Source organism: Chiloscyllium punctatum, chromosome 12 (genome assembly GCF_047496795.1).
Source record: "Chiloscyllium punctatum isolate Juve2018m chromosome 12, sChiPun1.3, whole genome shotgun sequence".
In the NCBI taxonomy this organism is placed as follows: Eukaryota; Metazoa; Chordata; class Chondrichthyes; order Orectolobiformes; family Hemiscylliidae; genus Chiloscyllium; species Chiloscyllium punctatum.
In genome coordinates this window covers 66,777,544-66,797,330 of record NC_092750.1, presented here as the reverse complement: position 1 = coordinate 66,797,330, position 19,787 = coordinate 66,777,544, and the positions used below count along the sequence as shown (strand labels likewise).

The 19,787-nt window shown below is 47.4% G+C and overlaps 1 protein-coding gene across 7 annotated transcripts in view; it reads right to left on the bottom strand.

Annotated features, from left to right (window-relative positions):
• Window positions 1–19,787, bottom strand: part of grip2b (glutamate receptor interacting protein 2b) — a 334,440-nt gene that overhangs the window by 158,487 nt on the left and 156,166 nt on the right. The window contains exon 1 of one of the 7 annotated variants that reach the window (XM_072582691.1): window positions 18,463–18,674. The exons of 5 other annotated variants lie outside the window; for them this stretch is intronic. In XM_072582691.1, the coding sequence (XP_072438792.1) occupies window positions 18,463–18,502 (40 nt within the window). In that variant the 5' untranslated portion in view covers window positions 18,503–18,674. Of the gene's footprint in view, window positions 1–17,763; window positions 17,817–18,462; window positions 18,675–19,787 lie in introns of those variants that run through there. One more of the 7 variants, XM_072582692.1, reaches the window with a different exon arrangement.

The following is a 19,787-nucleotide window of genomic DNA, read 5'->3' as shown; positions in this document are numbered from 1 at the left end:
GCAAGAATGGGAGTAATATGGACCACGAGTGGGCAGAAGGGATTAGTTTAATTGAGCATCATCCTCGGCACAACATAGTGGGTCAAAGGACCTGTTTCCATGCTGTACTCTTCTATGTTCTAGTTTTAGATCATTTTAATATCTATTCATGTGGTGAAATGCCATTTAACAATACTCCTGTGAAAACTCCTTGAAATATTTTACCATGAAAAGGTGCTATATAAATGCAAATTATTGGTGTTTATTGCTCCTGCCTGACTAAAGGGAAAGGGAACGGAAAATCTTCTTTTGCTTGGTCAATTATCTGGAAGCTGCAAATACACAAGCATTATAGCTTATTAATTCCGAAAAAGGGCGGGCCATTTGCACAAATTTATTGGAAATTATTTTCCTCGCTTTCGGGAATTAATTACTTCTTTTTAATCTCTAAAAACTTCTTTCTCCAGGGGTAGCAGATAATCCCTTACTGAGCAGGAAAAGAATGGTTTCAATCAATTTTGTTCTTTCTTTTAAAAAGTACAAAAACATAATCAAACTGAAAAAGAGGGAATTACAAGAGCACCTCTGAAAAGAGACTATTGTAGCTGCTGCTACAAGCAACCAATGCAGAACTCTGCTCCCTCTACCCAGATTTTGCACCAACCCACATCTGTGTTTCTAATGAAGGTCTGAGAATATATTCACGTGGAAAATGTAAAATTTTACTGCATCAGACTGTACCTTCCAGTACACTTTAATTGACTTAACTCTTAACGTTTCCTAATCAGAAGCGAATGAGAAAATTCAGAGACTGCAGTTTTTACCCAAATAACCACCATCCTTTGTTTAAAAAGTAGCAACAATTGGTTTTTTGCCCTTCAAAAGGGACACTTTCTTTTCCATTCTCCCTCAGTAACGTAGCCCTTCGCTAAGAGCTTGCAGATATTCAACGCCCCTACATGTCCTGTTCATTGGCACACTCACCCCCTTCGTCTGCCACAGCCAACCACGCTGCTCCCCACTGCCATTCATTGAATCTGACCCCTCTCCTCACCTGACCAATTCAAACTGCATCATGTCTCCCATCCAAAACGCTCCTCCCCTACGCTCAATCTGCCTTTCTTCTCCCCAGCTCCCTGGCTAAATCGGCATGATCTTTCCAGCCAAATTCTTAACTACCTACTGGAAGGGGCCTCAGCAAAAATGCGCCAGATGAGCACAACATCTGGATGGAGAACGTACAATCTGCTGCCTGTTGCACTTGCCGCTACAACCTTATCTCAAAGGTACCTTTCCAAATTCCCTCCTTTCCAACACTCCTCATAGCAGTGCAGTGAAGCCTCGAAACATCCCTTCAGAAGTGAAGGTTGATGTACGCACAGAGGACAAAAGTCATGGGCATGGGTGATGCCATCCATGTTGGTCATTGCATGCACTCTGCTCTGTTTAAGGGCATGTCTTAAGTGACTACATCTCTCCACAAACAGGCTGTATCACCTTCTTGATTCCTTCTGCCCAGTTGTTAACAAAACATCCGCGTGTGGGTGAACATTTGAGGCTGACCGCAGGTTGGAGTACGGGCTTGCAGTGATGGAGCCATGCTGAAGTGTTGACCAAGATGCCGAACAAGTGCGAGAACCAGAATATATTGGGACTGAGATGTTTGGATCTCCTTAGATGCTGGGTTGACGTATGAACCACAATCTAGAAGCATTGAATCCCTACAATGTGGAAGCAGGCCATTCAGCCCATTGAGTTCACACCAACCTTCTGAAGAGCATCCCACCCAGAACCACTTCCCCACCCTCCCCCGACCCTCTCTCACTCTGCATTCCCCATGGCTAACCCACCTAGCCTGCATACCCTTGGACAATTTAGCATGGCCAACGCACCTAACCTGCACATCTTTGTGACTGTGAGAGGAAACCGGAGCACTTGGAGGAAACCTACACAGGCACAGGGAGAATGTGCAAACTCCACACAGCCGCATGAGGGGGGAATTGAACCCGGATCCCTGGTGCTGTGAGGTAGCAGTGCTAACCACTGAGTCATCAACCCTTACCAGAGGGCAATTTTTAGAAAATTGATTTAAACTTTTTTTTCTTTGTAAAGAACGCTCAGCAACTGATTATCTGCTGTCTTTGGGAGAAAAAAAATCTTCCACTGTGTGAGCTGTGACTCAGCTGATAGCACCCTTACCACTGAGTCAGACTCAGTGGGCTCTTGGCCTTGCTTCCAGCACGGTGATGTAAGCTGAACCAGGACAGTAGGGAGGGAGTGCAACACTGCTGGTGGTGCTGTCAATGGATGGAATATCAAACCAGGGCCCATCTGTTCTATGGGTTTGGTTAGAAGAATGGTTATCCCCAGTACAGTGTCAAACGTTAACCCATTGTTACTGTCACATCACCGTTACGGGATCTCACTGCAAAAGGTTAACCACAAAAGAATTTCATTGGGCATTAAGTGCTTTCAGATGATTGGTTGTTGTGTTAGGCGCTATACAAATGGAACTACATGACTAGATTAGTTGTGAAAACTGGGCGGGATGGACAAGTTGGGCTAAAGGGCTTACTTCCGTGCGGTCTCCCTCAGCAGCCTCCCTCCTACATTCAAGCTTTCCTATCTACCCCATCCCCTTCACCTCAAAGTGGTGCCAACAATTAAGGAACATTAAGTATTTAGTCTAGCATATATAAATGCCAGCCTTTTCTTTTTGAGAGACTTCATGTTGAGTTAAAAGTCCACTATTACATACAACAAGAAAACATGTTTGGAAAGTATTTTCCCAAAAGTAGGTTGCAGAACACACCGAGTTATAAATTAATTTTCTTTTGCAGAACAGATCATGACAAATTCTCCTCCTCGTGCTGTGTTCAGCCAAAGATTGTAGCTCACGGCCACAGCTAGTAACACACAAACAGATTGCCTCTGGAAGAAAACTGTTAACCATATGGGGCATGGGATAATTAGTTGCACACTTGCCTCGGAGTCACAAGGTCCTGGGTTTGAACCTCACTCCAGCATATGAGCACAAAACTGACACTTCTGGTGCAGAACCAAAGGAGTGCCATTTCAGATGAGACCAAAGACTCATCTACCTGCTCTGAACATCCTGAAGAACAACATAGGACTTCTCTCCAACTTCGTGGCCAATATTTATCTTTTAACCGTCATCATGAAAACAGATTCTCCTGCCATCATGACACTGCTGTTTGTTGGAGTTTGCCGAACAGAAATTGACTGCTACATTCCCTACAACTTGGCCGCGTTTTTACTCGTTCACGGGATGTGGGTGTCACTGGTTGCGCCAGCATTAATTTCCCACTGTTAATTGCCCTTGGAGGTGGTGGGAAGCTGCCTTCTTAAACTGCAGCAGCCCCCTGTTGTGCAGGTACACCCACAGCGCTGTTAAGGAGTGCTAGGGTTTTAGCTCAGTGGCACCGCAAAATATACTTCCAAGTCGGGATGATGAGTGCCTTGGAGGAGAACCTGCAGGTGGGTGGGTGGCATTCTCAGGTGTCCTTGTCCTGCTAGATGATAGAGACTGCAGATTTGGAAAGTGCTATCAATGGAGCTGGCGAGCTGTTGCAGTGCATCTTGTCGATGGTACACATTGCTGCCTTCATGTATCAGTGGTGAAAGGAGTGAACATTGAAGGTAATGAATACGTTGTCAAATCAAGTGAATGCTTTGCAGAACACCTCCAGTTTGTGCGCAAGCATGAGCCCGACCCTCCTGTAGCCAGTCATTTTAACACAGCATCCTGCTCACATGCCCATGTGTCTGTCCTCAGTACGCTACAGTGTCCCAGTGAATCACAGCGCAAATTGGAGGAACAATGTCTCATCTTCAGACGAGGCACTTTACAAGCTTCTGGACTCAATATTGAGTTTGACACCTTCAAATTGTGAACCAGCTCCCATTCCTTCCCTTTCTGTTAGCTTTACTGGTTACATTCTCTATCACCATGCCCTCTCTCCCCTACTCCCACTCCAGTGGAATTGTCTGTTCTTTCAAATCTGATAGTTAGACACCTCATTGTTCTACCATTCTCACATTCCAATCACTTGATCTTTTCTCCACCAGTGCTCTACACACCACTATCCCACCTCAACTACAACATAAATGCTGCCTCCTTCACAATTCAGCTCTGATGAGGAATCATTGAGACGCAAAACGTTAGCGCACTTTCTCTCCATGGATTATGGCAGACCTGCTGTGATCTCCAGCATTTGTTGTTTTCAGTACAGATTCCAGCAATTGCAATAATTTGCTCCTGCCAATCAATTGGGCTGCTTTTCTTTGGATAGTGTCAAGCTTCATGTGTGTTGTTGGGGCTGCACCCATCAATGCAAATGGTGAGAACAGTATTCCATAACACTCCTGACTTGTGCCTTGTAGATAGCTGACAGAGTTTGAGGGGTGAGAAGGTGAGTTCCTAACCTCTGATCTGCTCTTGTAGCCACCATATTTGTATGGCTTGACCAATTCAGTTTTACATCAATGGGGGTTGATCATGGGGTCTCAATGATTGGAACACCATTGAATATTAAAAGGGAAGGTGGGTACAGTCTCTCTTGGTGGAGATGGCCATTTCCTGGCACTTGTGCAGCATGGATTTTAAGTGTCTCTTGTCAATCCAAACCGGAGGTGTCCAGGTCTTGCGATACATGGATGCAGACTGCTTCATCCTTCCCACACACCAGCCCACTTCCCAGTTCAGGGTGAACAGCCGGTCGTCTCAACACAAATGGATCCCTGAATCCCTAATTCCAGTCTGCTGTCGGCAGTCCCACGAGAATGACAGTACTGGGTCCATTTGTAGTTTGAGACAGATATTTGGATGGGCTGCATTTATGGTCAATACCACTGTTGGTGAATTGTTGCATTTGGTAAGTCCATTCTTAAGCTGCCCCTTGGGATTAAGGATGACGTTTTTCCATTCTGGTGTCAGGTTTTCGATAGTGAGTAAACAGGCCAATGCAGGATCCACACACCCAGTTGTAGTTAGGATGCTCGGGATTTCACACCCTCTTTCCAGTGTTTCTGCTTGTCCTCCAACTGACTGAACATTTTGCCCATAAGACAATACCTTCAAGGCACTCAAAATAGTTGGCTCTTTTGCGAATGCCTCTTCCAATTGGATGGTATTGAGTCGGAATATCACGAGCCATAGAGATGTACAGATGGAAACAGACCCTTTGGTCCAACTCATTCATGCTGACCAGATATCCTAAATTAATGTAGTCCTATTTGTCAGCACCCAGCCCATATCAGTCTAAATCCTTCCTATTCATATACCCATCCAGATGCCTTTTAAATATAAAGGTGGCACAGTAGCTCAGTGATTAGCACTGCTGCCTCACAGCACCAGGGACCAGAGTTCAATTCCTGCCTCGACCAACTGTCCGTATGAAGTTTGCACATTCTCCCTGTGTCTGCATGGGTTTCCTCTGGGTGCTCTGGTTTCCTCCCACAGTCCAAAGATTAGGTGAATTGGCCATGCTAAATTGCCCGTAGTGTTATGTGTATTAGTCAGGGGCAAATGTAGAGGGGTGGGTTTCTCTTTGGAGGGTCAGCGTGGATTTGTTGGGCTGAAGGGCCTGTTTCCACACTGTAGGGAATCTAATCTCAAAATGTTGTAATTGTACCAGCCTCGACCACTTCCCCTGGCAGCTCGTTCCATAGACGTACCATTCTCTACATGAAAACGTTACCCCTCAGGTCCTTTTTATGTCTTTCCCCTCTCACCTTAAACCTATGCCCTCTAGTTTTGGACTCCCCTACCCTGGGAAAAAGACCTTTGCTATTCACCCTATACGTGCCCTGCATGATTTTATAAACTTCTATAATGTCACCCCTCAACCTCAAACACTCCAGGGAAAACAGCCCCAGCCTATTCAGCCTCTCCTGATAACTCAAACCCTCCAATCCCAGCAATATCCTTGTGAATCTTTTCTGAACCCTTTCAAGTTTCACAACATCTTTCCTACAGCAGGGAGACCAGCTTTGCACACAATATTCCAAAAGTGCCCTAACCAATTACCTGTACAGCTGCGACACGACCTAACTCCTGTACTCAATACTCTGACCAATAAAGGAAAGCATACCAAATGCCTTCTTCACTATCCTATCTACCTGCGGCACCATTTTCAAGGAACTATGAACCAGTGCCCCAAGGACTCCCTGTTCAGCAACACTCCCCAGTGCCCTACCTTTACCTGACCAAAATGCAACACCTCACATTTTATCAAAATCAAACACATCTGCCACTCCTCGGCCCAGCTGATCAAGGTCCCATTGTATTCTGAGGTAACCTTCTTCGCTGTCCACTGCACCACCTATTTTGTTATCAGTTGAAAACTTATGAATATCGCATTTTTATAATGAAGCTTTAAGAACAGACTTAAAGCATTTCCCTGGCAATCCTCACCCTCCCCACCAGTAACTGATGCCATGAACAACTTTGGAGTAGAATCTGTGTTTGAGTCTATGAGTAGCAATTTAATCAGTATACAGCTATCACTAAGGTGGAAGTTAACTTGGCAGCATCGGCCATTGTGAGTAGTGAAGTATTGAAAAGCACATTCTGAATTCAACACTTAAGAAACATCTTTGTGGATGAAAGATGGCTGGCGATTTGGAGTAAGGTGTAAGACAGAGAGGAGTCACCAGTTAGTGCTAGATTTTAAATTACATTACAGTATGGAAACAGGCCCTTCGGCCCAACAATTCCACACCGACCCGCCAAAGCGCAACCCACCCATTTACCCCTTACCTAACACTACGGGCAATTTAGCATGGCCAATTTACCTGACCTGCACATCTTTGGACTGTGGCAGGAAACCGGAGCACCCGGAGGAAACCCACGCCGACACAGGGAGAATGTGCAAACTCCACACAGTCAGTCGCCTGAGGCGGGAATTGAACCCGGGTCTCTGGCGCTGAGAGGCAGCAGTGCTAACTACTGTGCCACCGTACTGCCACGTGAGTTTTTAAAAAATAAGAACAAAACATTTTTGTCCCTGACTCTTGCCTGGAGACATGTCAGGAATTTTGTAGATTGACAGGAAGGAGGGAGAACATGACTTTGGGGTGGGGGTGGGGGTTGGGGTTCTGACATCACGTATATCAATTTCTGTCAACTGACAGTGAAGTTGTGCATGCGAATGATGTCACAGTGCAACTGAGCATGTGCAGATGGACCACGGTGGCCATTTTTTGCACTGAGAGCGCGCACTCTTATTTGGTTAACACTGTGAATCTAGGATTTGTACAAACAGGGAGTTGTCCAAAACCAAGATGTTTCATGCTGAGCAGAGGGCCACACTTTTACAACGTAAGCCGTAGGGAACAGTGATTGAGATTCAGGAATTTCCATTCATTTAGTACGAACCCTCAAGCTCAACAGCAAGTGTAACAGAAGCACGACCTCTCCCACTCTCCCACTCTCCCCCAGTCCTACAAGTTCTATTGATCTTATAATCGGCAGTGAGACAAACACATTCCTATTTAGATAAATGACTTGGCACTTGCCTTCAGCGAAATACTGAATCAATGTCTACATGACTTAGAGATGGGCAACAAATACTGAGGTAGCCCACATCCATCAATAACTAAAAATAATGACATCCATTTTAAGGCCCAGAGTTCTTTAGTCCGTAATCCGGGCCCACCCACAGCTCCCATCCTCGTAGTCCAGGAACCCCGCACCGCCCGATTCTACCTACTTCCCAAGATCCACAAGCCTGACTACCCCTGCTGACCCATTGTCTCAGCTTGCCTCTGCCCCACCGAACTCATCTCCACTTACCTCAATACTGTTCTATCCCCCCCCAATCCAGGAACTCCTCACATACATTCGAGACACCACCCACACCCTCCACCTCCTCCAAGACTTCCGTTTCCCCGGCCTCCAATGCCTCATCTTCACCATGGATATCCAGTCCCTCTACACCTCCATCCGCCATGACCAGGGCCTCCAAGCCCTCAGTTTCTTCCTCTCCCGACATCGCCAACAGTACCCTTCCACTGACAGTCTCATTCGTTTGGCAAAACTGGTCCTCACCCTTAACAATTTCTCCTTCGAATCCTCCCACTTCCTCCAGACCAAAGGGGTAGCCATGGGCACACGTATGGGCCCCAGCTATGCCTGTCTTTTTGTTGGTTACGTAGAACAGTCCATCTTCCTTGGTTACACCGGCACCACTCCCCACCTCTTCCTCCGCTACATTGATGACTGCATTGGCGCCACCTCGTGCTCCCGCGAGGAGGTTGAGCAATTCATCAACTTCACCAACACATTCCACCCTGACCTTAAATTTACCTGGACCATCTCTGACATGTCCCTCCCCTTCCTGGACCTCTCCATCTCCATTAATGACGACCAACTTGACACTGACATTTTTTACAAACCCACCGACTCCCACAGCTACCTGGATTACACCTCTTCCCATCCTACCTCCTGCAAAAATGCCATCCCTTATTCCCAATTCCTCCACCGTATCTGCTCCCAGGAGGACCAGTTCCACCACAGAACACACCAGATGGCCTCCTTTTTTAGAGATCACAATTTCCCTTCCCACGTGGTTAAAGATGCCCTCCAACGCATCTCATCCACATCTCGCACCTCCGCCCTCAGACCCCACCCCTCCAACCGTAACAAGGACAGAACGCCCCTGGTGCTCACCTTCCACCCTACAAACCTTCGCATCAACCAAATCATCCACCGACATTTCCAGCACCTCCAAAAAGACCCCACCACCAGGGATATATTTCCCTCCCCACCCCTATTCGTTTTCTGTAAAGACCGTTTCCCCACCGTGACTACCTGGTCAGGTCCACACCCCCCAACAACGCACCCTCCCTTCCTGGCACCTTCCCCTGCCACCGCACGAATTGCAAAACCTGCACCCACACCACCTCCCTGACCTCCATCCAAGGCCCCAAAGGAGCCTTCCACATCCATCAAAGTTTTACCTGCTCATCCACCAATATCATTTATTGTATCTGTTGCTCCCGATGCGGTCTCCTCTACATTGGGGAGACTGGACGCCTCCTAGCAGAGCGCTTTAGGGAACATCTCCGGGACACCCGCACCAATCAACCACACCGCCCTTTGGCCCAACATTTCAACTCCCCCTCCCACTCTGCCGAGGACATGGAGGTCCTGGGCCTCCTTCACCACCGCTCCCTCACCACCAGACGCCTGGAGGAAGAACGCCTCATCTTCCGCCTCGGAACACTTCAACCCCAGGGCATCAATGTGGACTTCAACAGTTTCCTCATTTCCCCTTCCCCCACCTCACCCTAGTTCTAAACTTCCAGCTCAGTAACTGTCCCCATGACTTGTCCGGACTTGTCCTACCTGCCTATCTCCTTTTCCACCTATCCACTCCACCCTCTCCTTCCTGACCTATCACCTTCATCCCCTTCCCCACTCACCCACTGTATCTATGCTACTTTCTCCCCACCCCCACCCTCCTCTCACTTATCTCTCCACGCTTCAGGCTCTCTGCCTTTATTCCTTATGAAGGGCTTCTGCCTGAAACATCGATTTTCCTGCTCCTCGGATGCTGCCTGACCTGCTGTGCTTTTCCAGCACCCACTCTAATCTAGGCTCTGATTTCCAACATCAGCAGTCCTCATTTTTGCCCAGAGTTCTTTAACCCTGCCTTGAATGAAGGAAAGGAAGATTTGCATTTATACATAGCCCTTTATCCTGAAACTGGATGGCTCAGTGCACTACAGCCAACCAGGTATTTTTTGAAGTTCAGCAGCAGTAGTTTTCACAAATATTGCTGGCAACATTTGCTGCTACTGCAGCCTCCCATGTCCTCCTGCTGCCATCGCCTCCTCCAATTCTCTAACTCCTGGTGCCATAACCAGGTCCTAGAACATACTTGAGCAAGGAGGGGGATGGTTTTAACTGCTGCATGTGGCGTATTAACAAGCCACCAACACCATCACAGAACATCTGGGGAGGGGCAATAAATGCTGGCCCTACAAGTGGCTCAGTGATTAGTTGTGTTCGATTCCAGCCTTGCGTGACCATTCGTGTGGAGTTTGTACATTCTCCCCGTGTCTGCGTGGGTTTCCTCCGGGTGCTCCGGTTTCCTCCCACGGTCCAAAGATGTGCAGGTCAGGTGGATTGGCCGCGGTAAGTGCAGGGTTATGGGGATAGCACAGGGGGCTGGATGGAATGCTCTTTGGAGGGTCAATGCAGACTCAATAGTGGGAATGGCCTCATTCTGCAGTGCAGGGATTCTAAAAGATGCCACAGCACAAGAACGAAATCAACCTCCTTTAAATCTCTTTCACTGCAATAGTCCATTAAATTAATTTTAAGAGTAACTGATTCATACTGAGAATTTGAACCCCATTTACAGAATTAATTTGTATTGATTCAACAATCCCAGACATTCAATGCCTTGTAATCTGGGTGAATGAGTTGCCTGGAGTGCGACATAGGACACTGGGTGATGTGTTAAAGATTGCCACATTCAGCACATTAACACATTGCACCAAACCATGGGAAAGCGCTGAGGAGTGATTTTGATTGTGCAGTGAGCTTAGCTGCTAATTAACTTATATCCAGCCAACTCACACCTAAAGGAAAGCGGTCACGTCAAAATGCATCTTGCCCTCGCTGTTTTGTTGCAAACCAAAGCAGACTGTATCGTTTTAATCTAAAGTTGGAAACAGTTCCAACGGGATGCTCACAGCGCACCCTGCGCCGCGACCCTCTCACCTCCCAAAACTGCACAATCTGGGGAAAGGGAGGATAACACCGACTTACACTGCTCTCCCGCTTAACACCACCAACAGAACACATGGAAAGAAAGTAATTTGGGGTGGGGGGGGGGGGGGGGGGGAAGAAGGAATAAGCCAGAAATGATTCATATTGAATGCAAGTTTGCTCGCTGAGCTGAAAAGGTTCATTTTCAGAAATTTCGTCCCCATACTAGGTAACATCATTAGTGAGTCTCAGGATGTATCACTGGTGTTATGACCCACTTTCTATTTAGGTGTTTAGGTTTCCTTGGGTTGGTGATGTCATTTCCTGTCCTTTTTCTCAGAGGGTGGTAAATGGGGTCCAGATCAATGTGTTTGTTGGTAGAGTTCCTATTGGAATGCCATGCTTCTAGGAATTCTCGTGCGTGTTGCTGTTAGGCTTGTCCTAGGATGGACATGTTGTCCCAGTCAAAGTGGTGTCCTTCCTCATCTGTATGTAAGGATACTAGTGAGAGAGGGTCATGTTGTTTTGTGGCTAGTTGGTGTTCATATATCCAGGTGGCTAGTTTTCTGCCTGTTTGTCCAATGTAATGTTTGTTACAGGATATGTGAACACCAACTAGCCACAAAACAACATGACCCTCTCTCACTAGTATCCTTACATACAGATGAGGAAGGACACCACTTTGACTGGGACAACATGGTATTTTGTAAATGACATTAGTTTTGTTTGTTGTCTGTATCGGGTCTTTCAAGTTCATTAGCTGCTGTTTTAGTGTGTTGGTGGGTTTGTGGGCTACCATGGTGCCAAGGGGTCTGAGTAGTCTGGCAGTCATTTCTGAGATGTCTCTGATGTAGGGGAGAGTGGCTAGGGTTTCTGGACACTCTCCCCAACATCAAAGACATCTCAGAAATGACTGCCAGAAACTTAATTCACACTGAATTATAGGGAGACAATCAGTTGTCCTGGTTTCACGATTGAAAATCTTGACCAAACGACAGAACCTTCAACAGTGCAAGAAATTGTCAATCTAGCATTTTTAGAATCAGGTACTCCTACAGTATGAAAGTAGGCCATTCAGCCCATTGCCTCCACACCCACTCTCCGAAGAGCATCCCATCCGGATCACTCACCCATCCCTGTAACCCTATATTTCCCATGGTTAATCCACCTAGCTGGCACATCCCTGGACATTGCGGGCAATTTAGCATGGCCAACCCACCCAACCTGGACTATGGGAGGAAACCCATGCAGACATGGGGAGAATGTGCAAAGTCCACACAGATAGTTGTCAGAGGCTGGAATCGAACCTGGGTCTATGGGGACTGTGAGGCAGCGGTGCTAACCACTGAGCCACTCGGCCTTGGAAGGCGATGCCTTCATTTGCGGAGACACGAAGGAACTGCTGAGCGACAGGGACACCTTTGTGCCCTGCATAAGTATAGAGTTGCAGCCCTGAGCGCCCATTGCACGTGGCTGCCCAGGTTCTCCAGCACTGCAATCTCAGGAAGTCTGAAACATTTACCTCGGACTACAGTAACCCTCAGCCAGGGCAGCACTTGGCCATTGTGCACAGACAGAAATTTGACATCAAACAATTATAACCCTAGTTACAATAGAATAGGATGGGAACTCAACATACCCACACCACAGCCTCCTCCCCGCCACATCAGATCCAGTGTTACTCATTCACTAAGACTGTGGCACTGGTGATATATATCAATCTGTAAACGTGCTATAATATGCACATTCTCCCAGTGTCTGTGTGGGATCCCTCCGGGTGCTCCGGTTTCCTCCCACAGTCCAAATATGCGCAGGTTAGGTGAATTGACCATGCTAAATTGCCCGTAGTGTTAGGTGAAGGGGTAAATGTAGGGGAATGGGTTTGGGTGGGTTGCTCTTCAGAGGGTCGGTGTGGACTTGTTGGGCTGAAAGGCCTGTTTCCACACTGCAAGTAATCTAATCTAACCTGTTAAAAAAAAAACAACAACACACTGTTGTTCAAAAGAACAAGACTATCCCTTAATTGGATGAAGCAACTAATAAGTCCATTACTGTAACTATGTCCAATATATGGGGGTGGTCCTTGATTTATGAACATTTCCAGTACTTACAGACAGCTCCTTTACCTGGCCTGCATCATGTTCTGAATTTTGAACAGACTCCTTTATTGGTCAGAGTATTGAGTACAAGAGTTGGGAGATAGTGTTGCGGCTGTACAGGACATTGGTTAGGCCACCTTTGGAAAATCGCATGCAATTCTGGTTTCCTTCCGATCGAAAGGATGTTGTGAAACTTGAAAGGGTTCAGAAAAGATTTACAAGGATGTTGCCAGAATTAGAGGATCTGAGCTACAGGGAGAGGCTGAACAGGCCAGGGCTGTTTTCCCTGGAGCGTCGGAGGCTGAGGGTCGATCTCAGAGGTTTACAAAATCATGAGGGGCATGGATAGGATAAATAGACAAAGTCTTTTCCCTGCGGTGGGGGGAGTCCAGAACTACAGAGCATAGGTTTAGGGTGAGAGGGGAAAGATATAAAAGAGACCTCAGGGGTAACTTTTTCACGCAGAGGGTGGTACGCAAATAGAATGAACTGCTAGAGGAAGTGGTGGAGGTTAATACAATTGCAACATTTAAGAGGCATTTGGATGGGTATATGAATAGGAAGGGTTTGGAGGGATATGGGCCGGGTGCTGGCAGGTGGGACTAGTTTGGGTTGGGATATCTGGTCGGCATGGACGGGTTGGACCGAAGGGTCTGTTTCCGTGATGAACATCTCTATGGCTTCAGAATGGAACCTATTTGCAACCTCGGGACGACCTGTACTTTTACAAAACACAGCGGCGTCCAGAAAACGTTAACAGTGATGTGCAAGCAAAAACTGAGGGAGAGGTGAGAAAAACAACTCTTTCACAGAGCAGCTTTGGAAACGGGGCAGAGGCAGGTTCACCTGCGGCATTCGAGATGACGTGCTGGGCAAAAAGGCAGGGTATTGGTGTGAGGTAACAGAACCGGGGCAGCCTGATGGCCTCCTCCTGCATTGCAACAATTCTGTGGTTCTAAAAACACAAGCCATCCAGCTGCTATTTCCAGCAGTTCTGTGCATAATCTTAACTCCCTGCATTCCAGCGAACACTCATTTTGTGTCTGCGTTAGTGCTTGAACTCTCATTTCAGAGGATTGTAGATTGAGTTTCACTCCAGCCACTTGAGCGCATAATCCAGGCTGACATACCAATGTGTTCGTGAGGGAATGCTGCACCAGAGATGCCACCTTCCACCCACACACACGAAATGTTAATGCAGGGACCTGCCCAGATCCACTGGGTGCAAAATACTCCACAGCACTCTTCTGAAGAATAGGAGTTCTCCCTTGTATAATAAAAATAAAATACTGCAGATGCTGGAAGTCTGAAATAAAAAAGTGCTGGAGAAACTCAGCAGGATCTGTGGAGAGAGAAAATCAGAGTTGATGCTTTGAGTCAAAAGCATGGTGCTGGAAAAGCACAGCAAATCAGACAGCATCCAAGGTGCAGGTGAATCGATGTTTCGAGCATAAGCCCTTCATCAGGAATGAGGCTTATTGGCCAGGGGGCTGAGAGAGAAATGGGAGGGGGCTGGGGTTGGGGGTGGGTGTGGGGGGGGAGTTAGCTGAGATATCTGATATGACTGTCCTTCTGCACTCCCTAGCATTCTGGTCCGAAGAAGTGAACCAACATTACTAAACAGGACTGCCTTTTGCACATTTGTGTGGGGCATTGCTATACATATATTGGCTCCTGTGTTATTCTCCATCAGTGTAGTCTCTTCACTTCAAAACAGGGTGTAGACTAAAGAGCACTGCGGCAATCCCTGAGGTTGTGAAAACAGATATAGTAATAAGCACCTAATGAGAAGGGAACAGAGAAATGTCACCATGCGAAACATTAACTCTATCTCTCTCTCTCTCTCTGTACAAATGTTGCTCGAACTGCAGAGTACGTTCCACTTTGCTCTGTTTCACCTTCACAACATCATCTTTCGTTCCTTGAGTTGTACAGCACAGGATTTGCAATGCCAACATTCAGCAAATGTATCTGTTTGCTGAGGACCAGGCACTGGTGGCAACAGCTGATAAGCCGACATTGTGAAGGTGGTCATTGAAACAGAACAAAGCAGAACATACTCTGTAGATCTAGCAGCACTTGTACAGAGAGAGAGAGAGAGAGAGAGAGGGAGAGAGAGTTAATGTTTCACATGGTGATATTTCCCTGGTCCTCTCTCATAAGGTGCTGCTAGAGCTAAAATGAAAGCTCAGAATTTTCTGTTTCTATATCAGATTCCCGGCAATATGATGATGGTTAGTATGCTACACTCTAATGCAAATAAACTCAATGGTCTTCTCCAAAGGGAGAGAGGAGGAACAAAATCATTTGACCAATTCCACACAGCAAGTGCACCCATTGGTGGAAGCATATCCTGTGACCTTGTACCCATCCAAGTTAATGGGACATTAAACATTAATTAACTAATGGGGCAGGTTGCTCCCAGCTCAGAATCAGCCCTCAAGCCATCCTAGTTGGTCTTGTGTTCAATGAATTGAAAGTCAGGCATAACCAGAGTTAATAAAAACTGACATTGGTGCACTAACATTATACTGTATACCCAAACATACTCTCACCAGACTGGTGTGTATCAAGTGTACCATGCATGTTCATTGTAAGCTGTGGCTCAGGGACCTTGCCTCAGAGTTAGGTCATTGAGAGTTCAGGTCCAAGTAGTTGGAACCTGTCTTTTATGAAGAAATTTGCGAAGAAAAACAATTAGATTAGGTTAGATTACTTACAGTGCGGAAACAAGCCCTTCGACCCAACAAGTCCACACCGACCCTTTCACCTAACACTTCGGGCAATTTAGCTTCGCCAATTCACCTAACCTGCACATTTTTGGATTGTGGGAGGAAATTGGAGTACCTGGAGGAAACCCACTCAGACACTGGGAGAACATGCAAACACCACACAGAGAGTCGCCTGAGGCGGGAATTGATCCACACTGTGCCGTGAGGCAGCAGTGCTAACCACTGTGTCACCATGTCACCCACAATTTTGACCATAAATCCATCAGGAAGTGTTTAGCAGATCGCATCCTTGAGTGTCTGTGGGAAAAGAAGAAGGTGGATCCCACTGGGTGGTCCCCTGAACAGACTGTCAAAGCCATTTGGCAGAATGCCTCGTCACCACAACTTCCCAACAAGCACCAAGACATGGCTAAGCTGGTGATGAGAAGGGCACTTCCTGCGGGATCCTTCACAAAACACCCAAAATCTCTGCACAATCTCACGCTGTCCTCAAAGTGGCTGCGGGAGGAGGGGGACAAGGGCAGGGAGCAGTCATAGACGCTATCACACATCTCCTTCCAGAATGTGCCTTTGCAAAGGAAACCTGGGGTCAGATGCAGTGCTTTCTTGTTGAGATTTGTCGCGAACAGCTCCGTGATGTGGCACTCTGTGCTCTACGGTCCATCCCTTGGATCCGCACTGAGACAAACATCGACTGCGCCTGGAGGACCATCAACTCGGTGAAAGACGCTCTTTGGTCAGCCCAAAATGTGTTGGTCTTCCACAGCAAGGAGCTGGCTTTGACCGGAGTGTTGCAGACTGGCACATTCCAGGGTCCAGGACTGCGTGCTGAGAGGCACACACTAAAGCATGGGGCAGCCGCTGCCAAGGCGCAGTGGGCAAGAGCACTGTCCGAGGTCTTTCAGCTGAAGTTAAGTGGGAGCCCGTTCAGTTTACAGACCCTTCTGATGCCTGAAATATACGTAAATATAATCTTGTACAAGTAAGAAATGCCTTTGGTTTGTTGATTGGATAGTCAAACTCTAATGTTAGTTTGTTTCTTCACATTACTGTGCAGAACCAAACTGGTTCTGTGACGAAGATATTTTTATGAATAAAGCCAATGCAATGGTGCCCTCCCTCAGATGAAGCCTGTTCACCCTCTCAGGTAGCACTATTTGCAAACAGCAAACCTTCCTCTGGCATCCTGAGCAATATTTATCCCACAGCTGAGATCACTAAACCAGAGTCCCCACTTACTTTCTTGACCTGGTTCCATGAAAATGGGTTTCCATATTTTCCACAACTTCTATGCTTCAAAACAAAAGTACTGAAATGTTTTGGGATACACTAGGTATGCAAAAGATTTTACTACAATGTTAAGTCTCTTGTATTTCTTTCAGATTTATACACCAGAGAAATGCGACATAACTCATGAGACACAAGAGTTTACCCATGTGAACCACCCATACATACACACAGAACCATAAACATCAAACAAGAATTACAGATTATACTTTTTAATATAGAGTATTCATTTATGATACTTGGAAAAGCAGGAAATTTACACACACCAAGTCCTTTATGTGATAATGATCAAATAAGCAGTTTTGTGGTATTCATGGAGGGATAAATATTGGCCAGGACAGACCTGTTCTTCAGTGTAGTGCCACCAGTTGTATTGTGTCTGTCTGAGTGGGCAGCTAAAGCTGCAGTTCAGTGTTTCTCCTGAAAGGCAGCTCCTTTGACCCTGCAACACACCCTCACTCCTGCCCTGGACATCAGCCTGGGTTGTAATGTGCCAGCTTCCAGAGTGCAACAGGAGCCCAAAACCTCCTGACCCAGGAGGTAACGCTCCACCTGCTGAATCAGCTGAGGAACTCACCTCCTGGCCATTTCTCCTCGAAAGCCTGCCCACCATCCACAAGGCACAAGTCGGGAGTGTGTGATGGAATACTCCCCACTTGCCTGGATGGGCACAGCTCCAGTGACATCAAAAGCAGCCTTACACCACAGCAAAGCAACCTGTTAGATTAGCACTCCATTCACCACTTTAAGCAGTCACTCTCACTCACTCATGCACATTGACAGGATCGTGAACCATCTCGAAGGTGCACTGCAGCAAACCGCCAAGATTCCTTTGACAGCATCTTCCAAACCTGGCACCTCCCCCACACAGAAAGACCAGATACATAGGAACACCACCACCTCCAAGTCACTCACCCATCCTGACCTGGAAACATATCGCCGTCGCATCACAGTCACTGGGGCAAAATCCTGGAACTCCCTCTCTATTGACATTATGGGTCTACTTACAGCACATGGACTGCTGTGGTTCAAGAAGGCAGCTCACAACCACGTTCTGTCCTTAGGGGCAATTAGGGATGGGCAACAAAAAAAAAGGCTAACTTTGCCAGCAGCACTCATATTCCAAGAATGGAAGAAAAACATTAAGGTTAGAGCCCACAAATGTACAGAGATTAAAAATAAAACACCTGCATACTGTTAACAATACAGTATTTTACAGCAAAATCCCATTCGTGCTTAGCCCGTTGTTTGTTGAACCCACTGGTTCCAAATCCTACTTTCCTTTCCCCTGGCAGCTTTAAACCCTGAGATCTCCCTGTAAATTTCAGAGTGCTTCACTCAAACAGTGGAAAATACAGTAACGGAGCAACCCCTCTGCATTCTGGTTCTCTCGGTTATTGCCGGCCCCCATCTCCAGAGCGGGGGAGTTGACCATGTTTTGACCGATGGGGTCGAGACCCGAAGGCTCGCTGGCAAGTTCTTTCAAAAGAGAAAACTGCCAACCCGTGAAGCCGGGCAAAAAAAAAGAGTTAAAGCCGGTCAGTTAACATCACCCGCACTTCACAAAGCAACGCGAAAAAAAAACACCAGCAAAATGACTTTGTCTCCTGTCCGGGGAACTCACCGAAGTCCGAGTGCAGGTCTTTCCGGAGCCCACACAGCATCGTCGCTCAGCTGCTGGAGCTTGTGGAAGAGCTGGGGCCGACCGCTCCACAACAACATCCAACTGTGACAAGACAGTGTCAGCTCTCTCTCAGTCACTAGCTCCGGAGGAGAGAGGGGAGGGACACCGCGTTAACCCCAGCCTCCCAGGCGAAGCAGCAGCACCACCTGACATTTTATTTCCAACCCCCCCCCCCAAACCCCGTCCCGGAAAGGCTGGGCACGGGTAAAGTCACCCAAACAATCGCTCTGGTGCAAATGCAGTCCCGCTCGGAGAGCCTCCAACCGCAGAAGGGTCACTCCAGCTGCGCCCCCCACAGTAAGTGACCCCGTGTCTCCATCTCTCCTCCAGCAGACAGGCTGGAGGGCTCCTGCCTTCCGACAGTGTGTTGAGGCGGTGCTCCCTTGGGAGTCAGCTCACCCCCCCACCTCTCGGGAGCTAACTCCACACTCCTCTCTGCCTTGTGGAGATGCTCTGCTCCCTCTGGGTCAAACCTTTTAGCTCCCGCTTTCCCGTCTGCAGGCAAAAACCACCAGGACGCGACTCCATTGAAATCCCAGCCGCATTTCTAGACTTGTCTTTCCTTTTTTGTGTGTGTGTGTGTCCCACCCACCGGCCCCTCGTCTAGCAATAGAAAACTCCGACTGATTCCCTATATACACACACAACAGATTTATGAATGTATCTCGGCTGACTTGTCAGTCGCCATCCCAGCAAAATATCACAAGCCTCGTTTTACCCTGCCTTTCACTGCTTGTCTCTCCCCCCCCCATTCCTTCTCTGCATTTGGAGCAGTTGGGAAGTGGGCAGTTTGAAACCTTGTGTGTCAAAGCGGCACATCTTTCAACAGGGCACTGATGTGTCAGCTTAAGTCTGGCGCTGGAATTTTAAATTGTTGGGACCCGTTTGACTCTATCCTTTGCACCATTTCCCTGACCCCTCCCCTCCCTGCTTCGGATGAGACCATGCAAGCGAAATGTGTGCTCTCAAAGAATGCAAACCAACGTTCATTGCTGTAGCGCCGCTCACCGCGCAGCCGTCTGTAAACGTAAGGTCTCACGCAGCACACGGATTCGCTGCCGCGGGGGGGGGGGGACAGCTGAGGCCAAAACATGGGAGGTTTTCAAGAAGCCGTTAGATATGTTTCCTGGGGCTGAAGGGAGCAAAGGATAGGAGGGTTAAAGTGGGGACAGATACAGAGTTGGATGGTCAGCCATGATTTGATGGATTCATTACTGTCACAGGTACCCTGCTGCAGTGAAAAGGTGGTGCCTTATGTGCTCTAC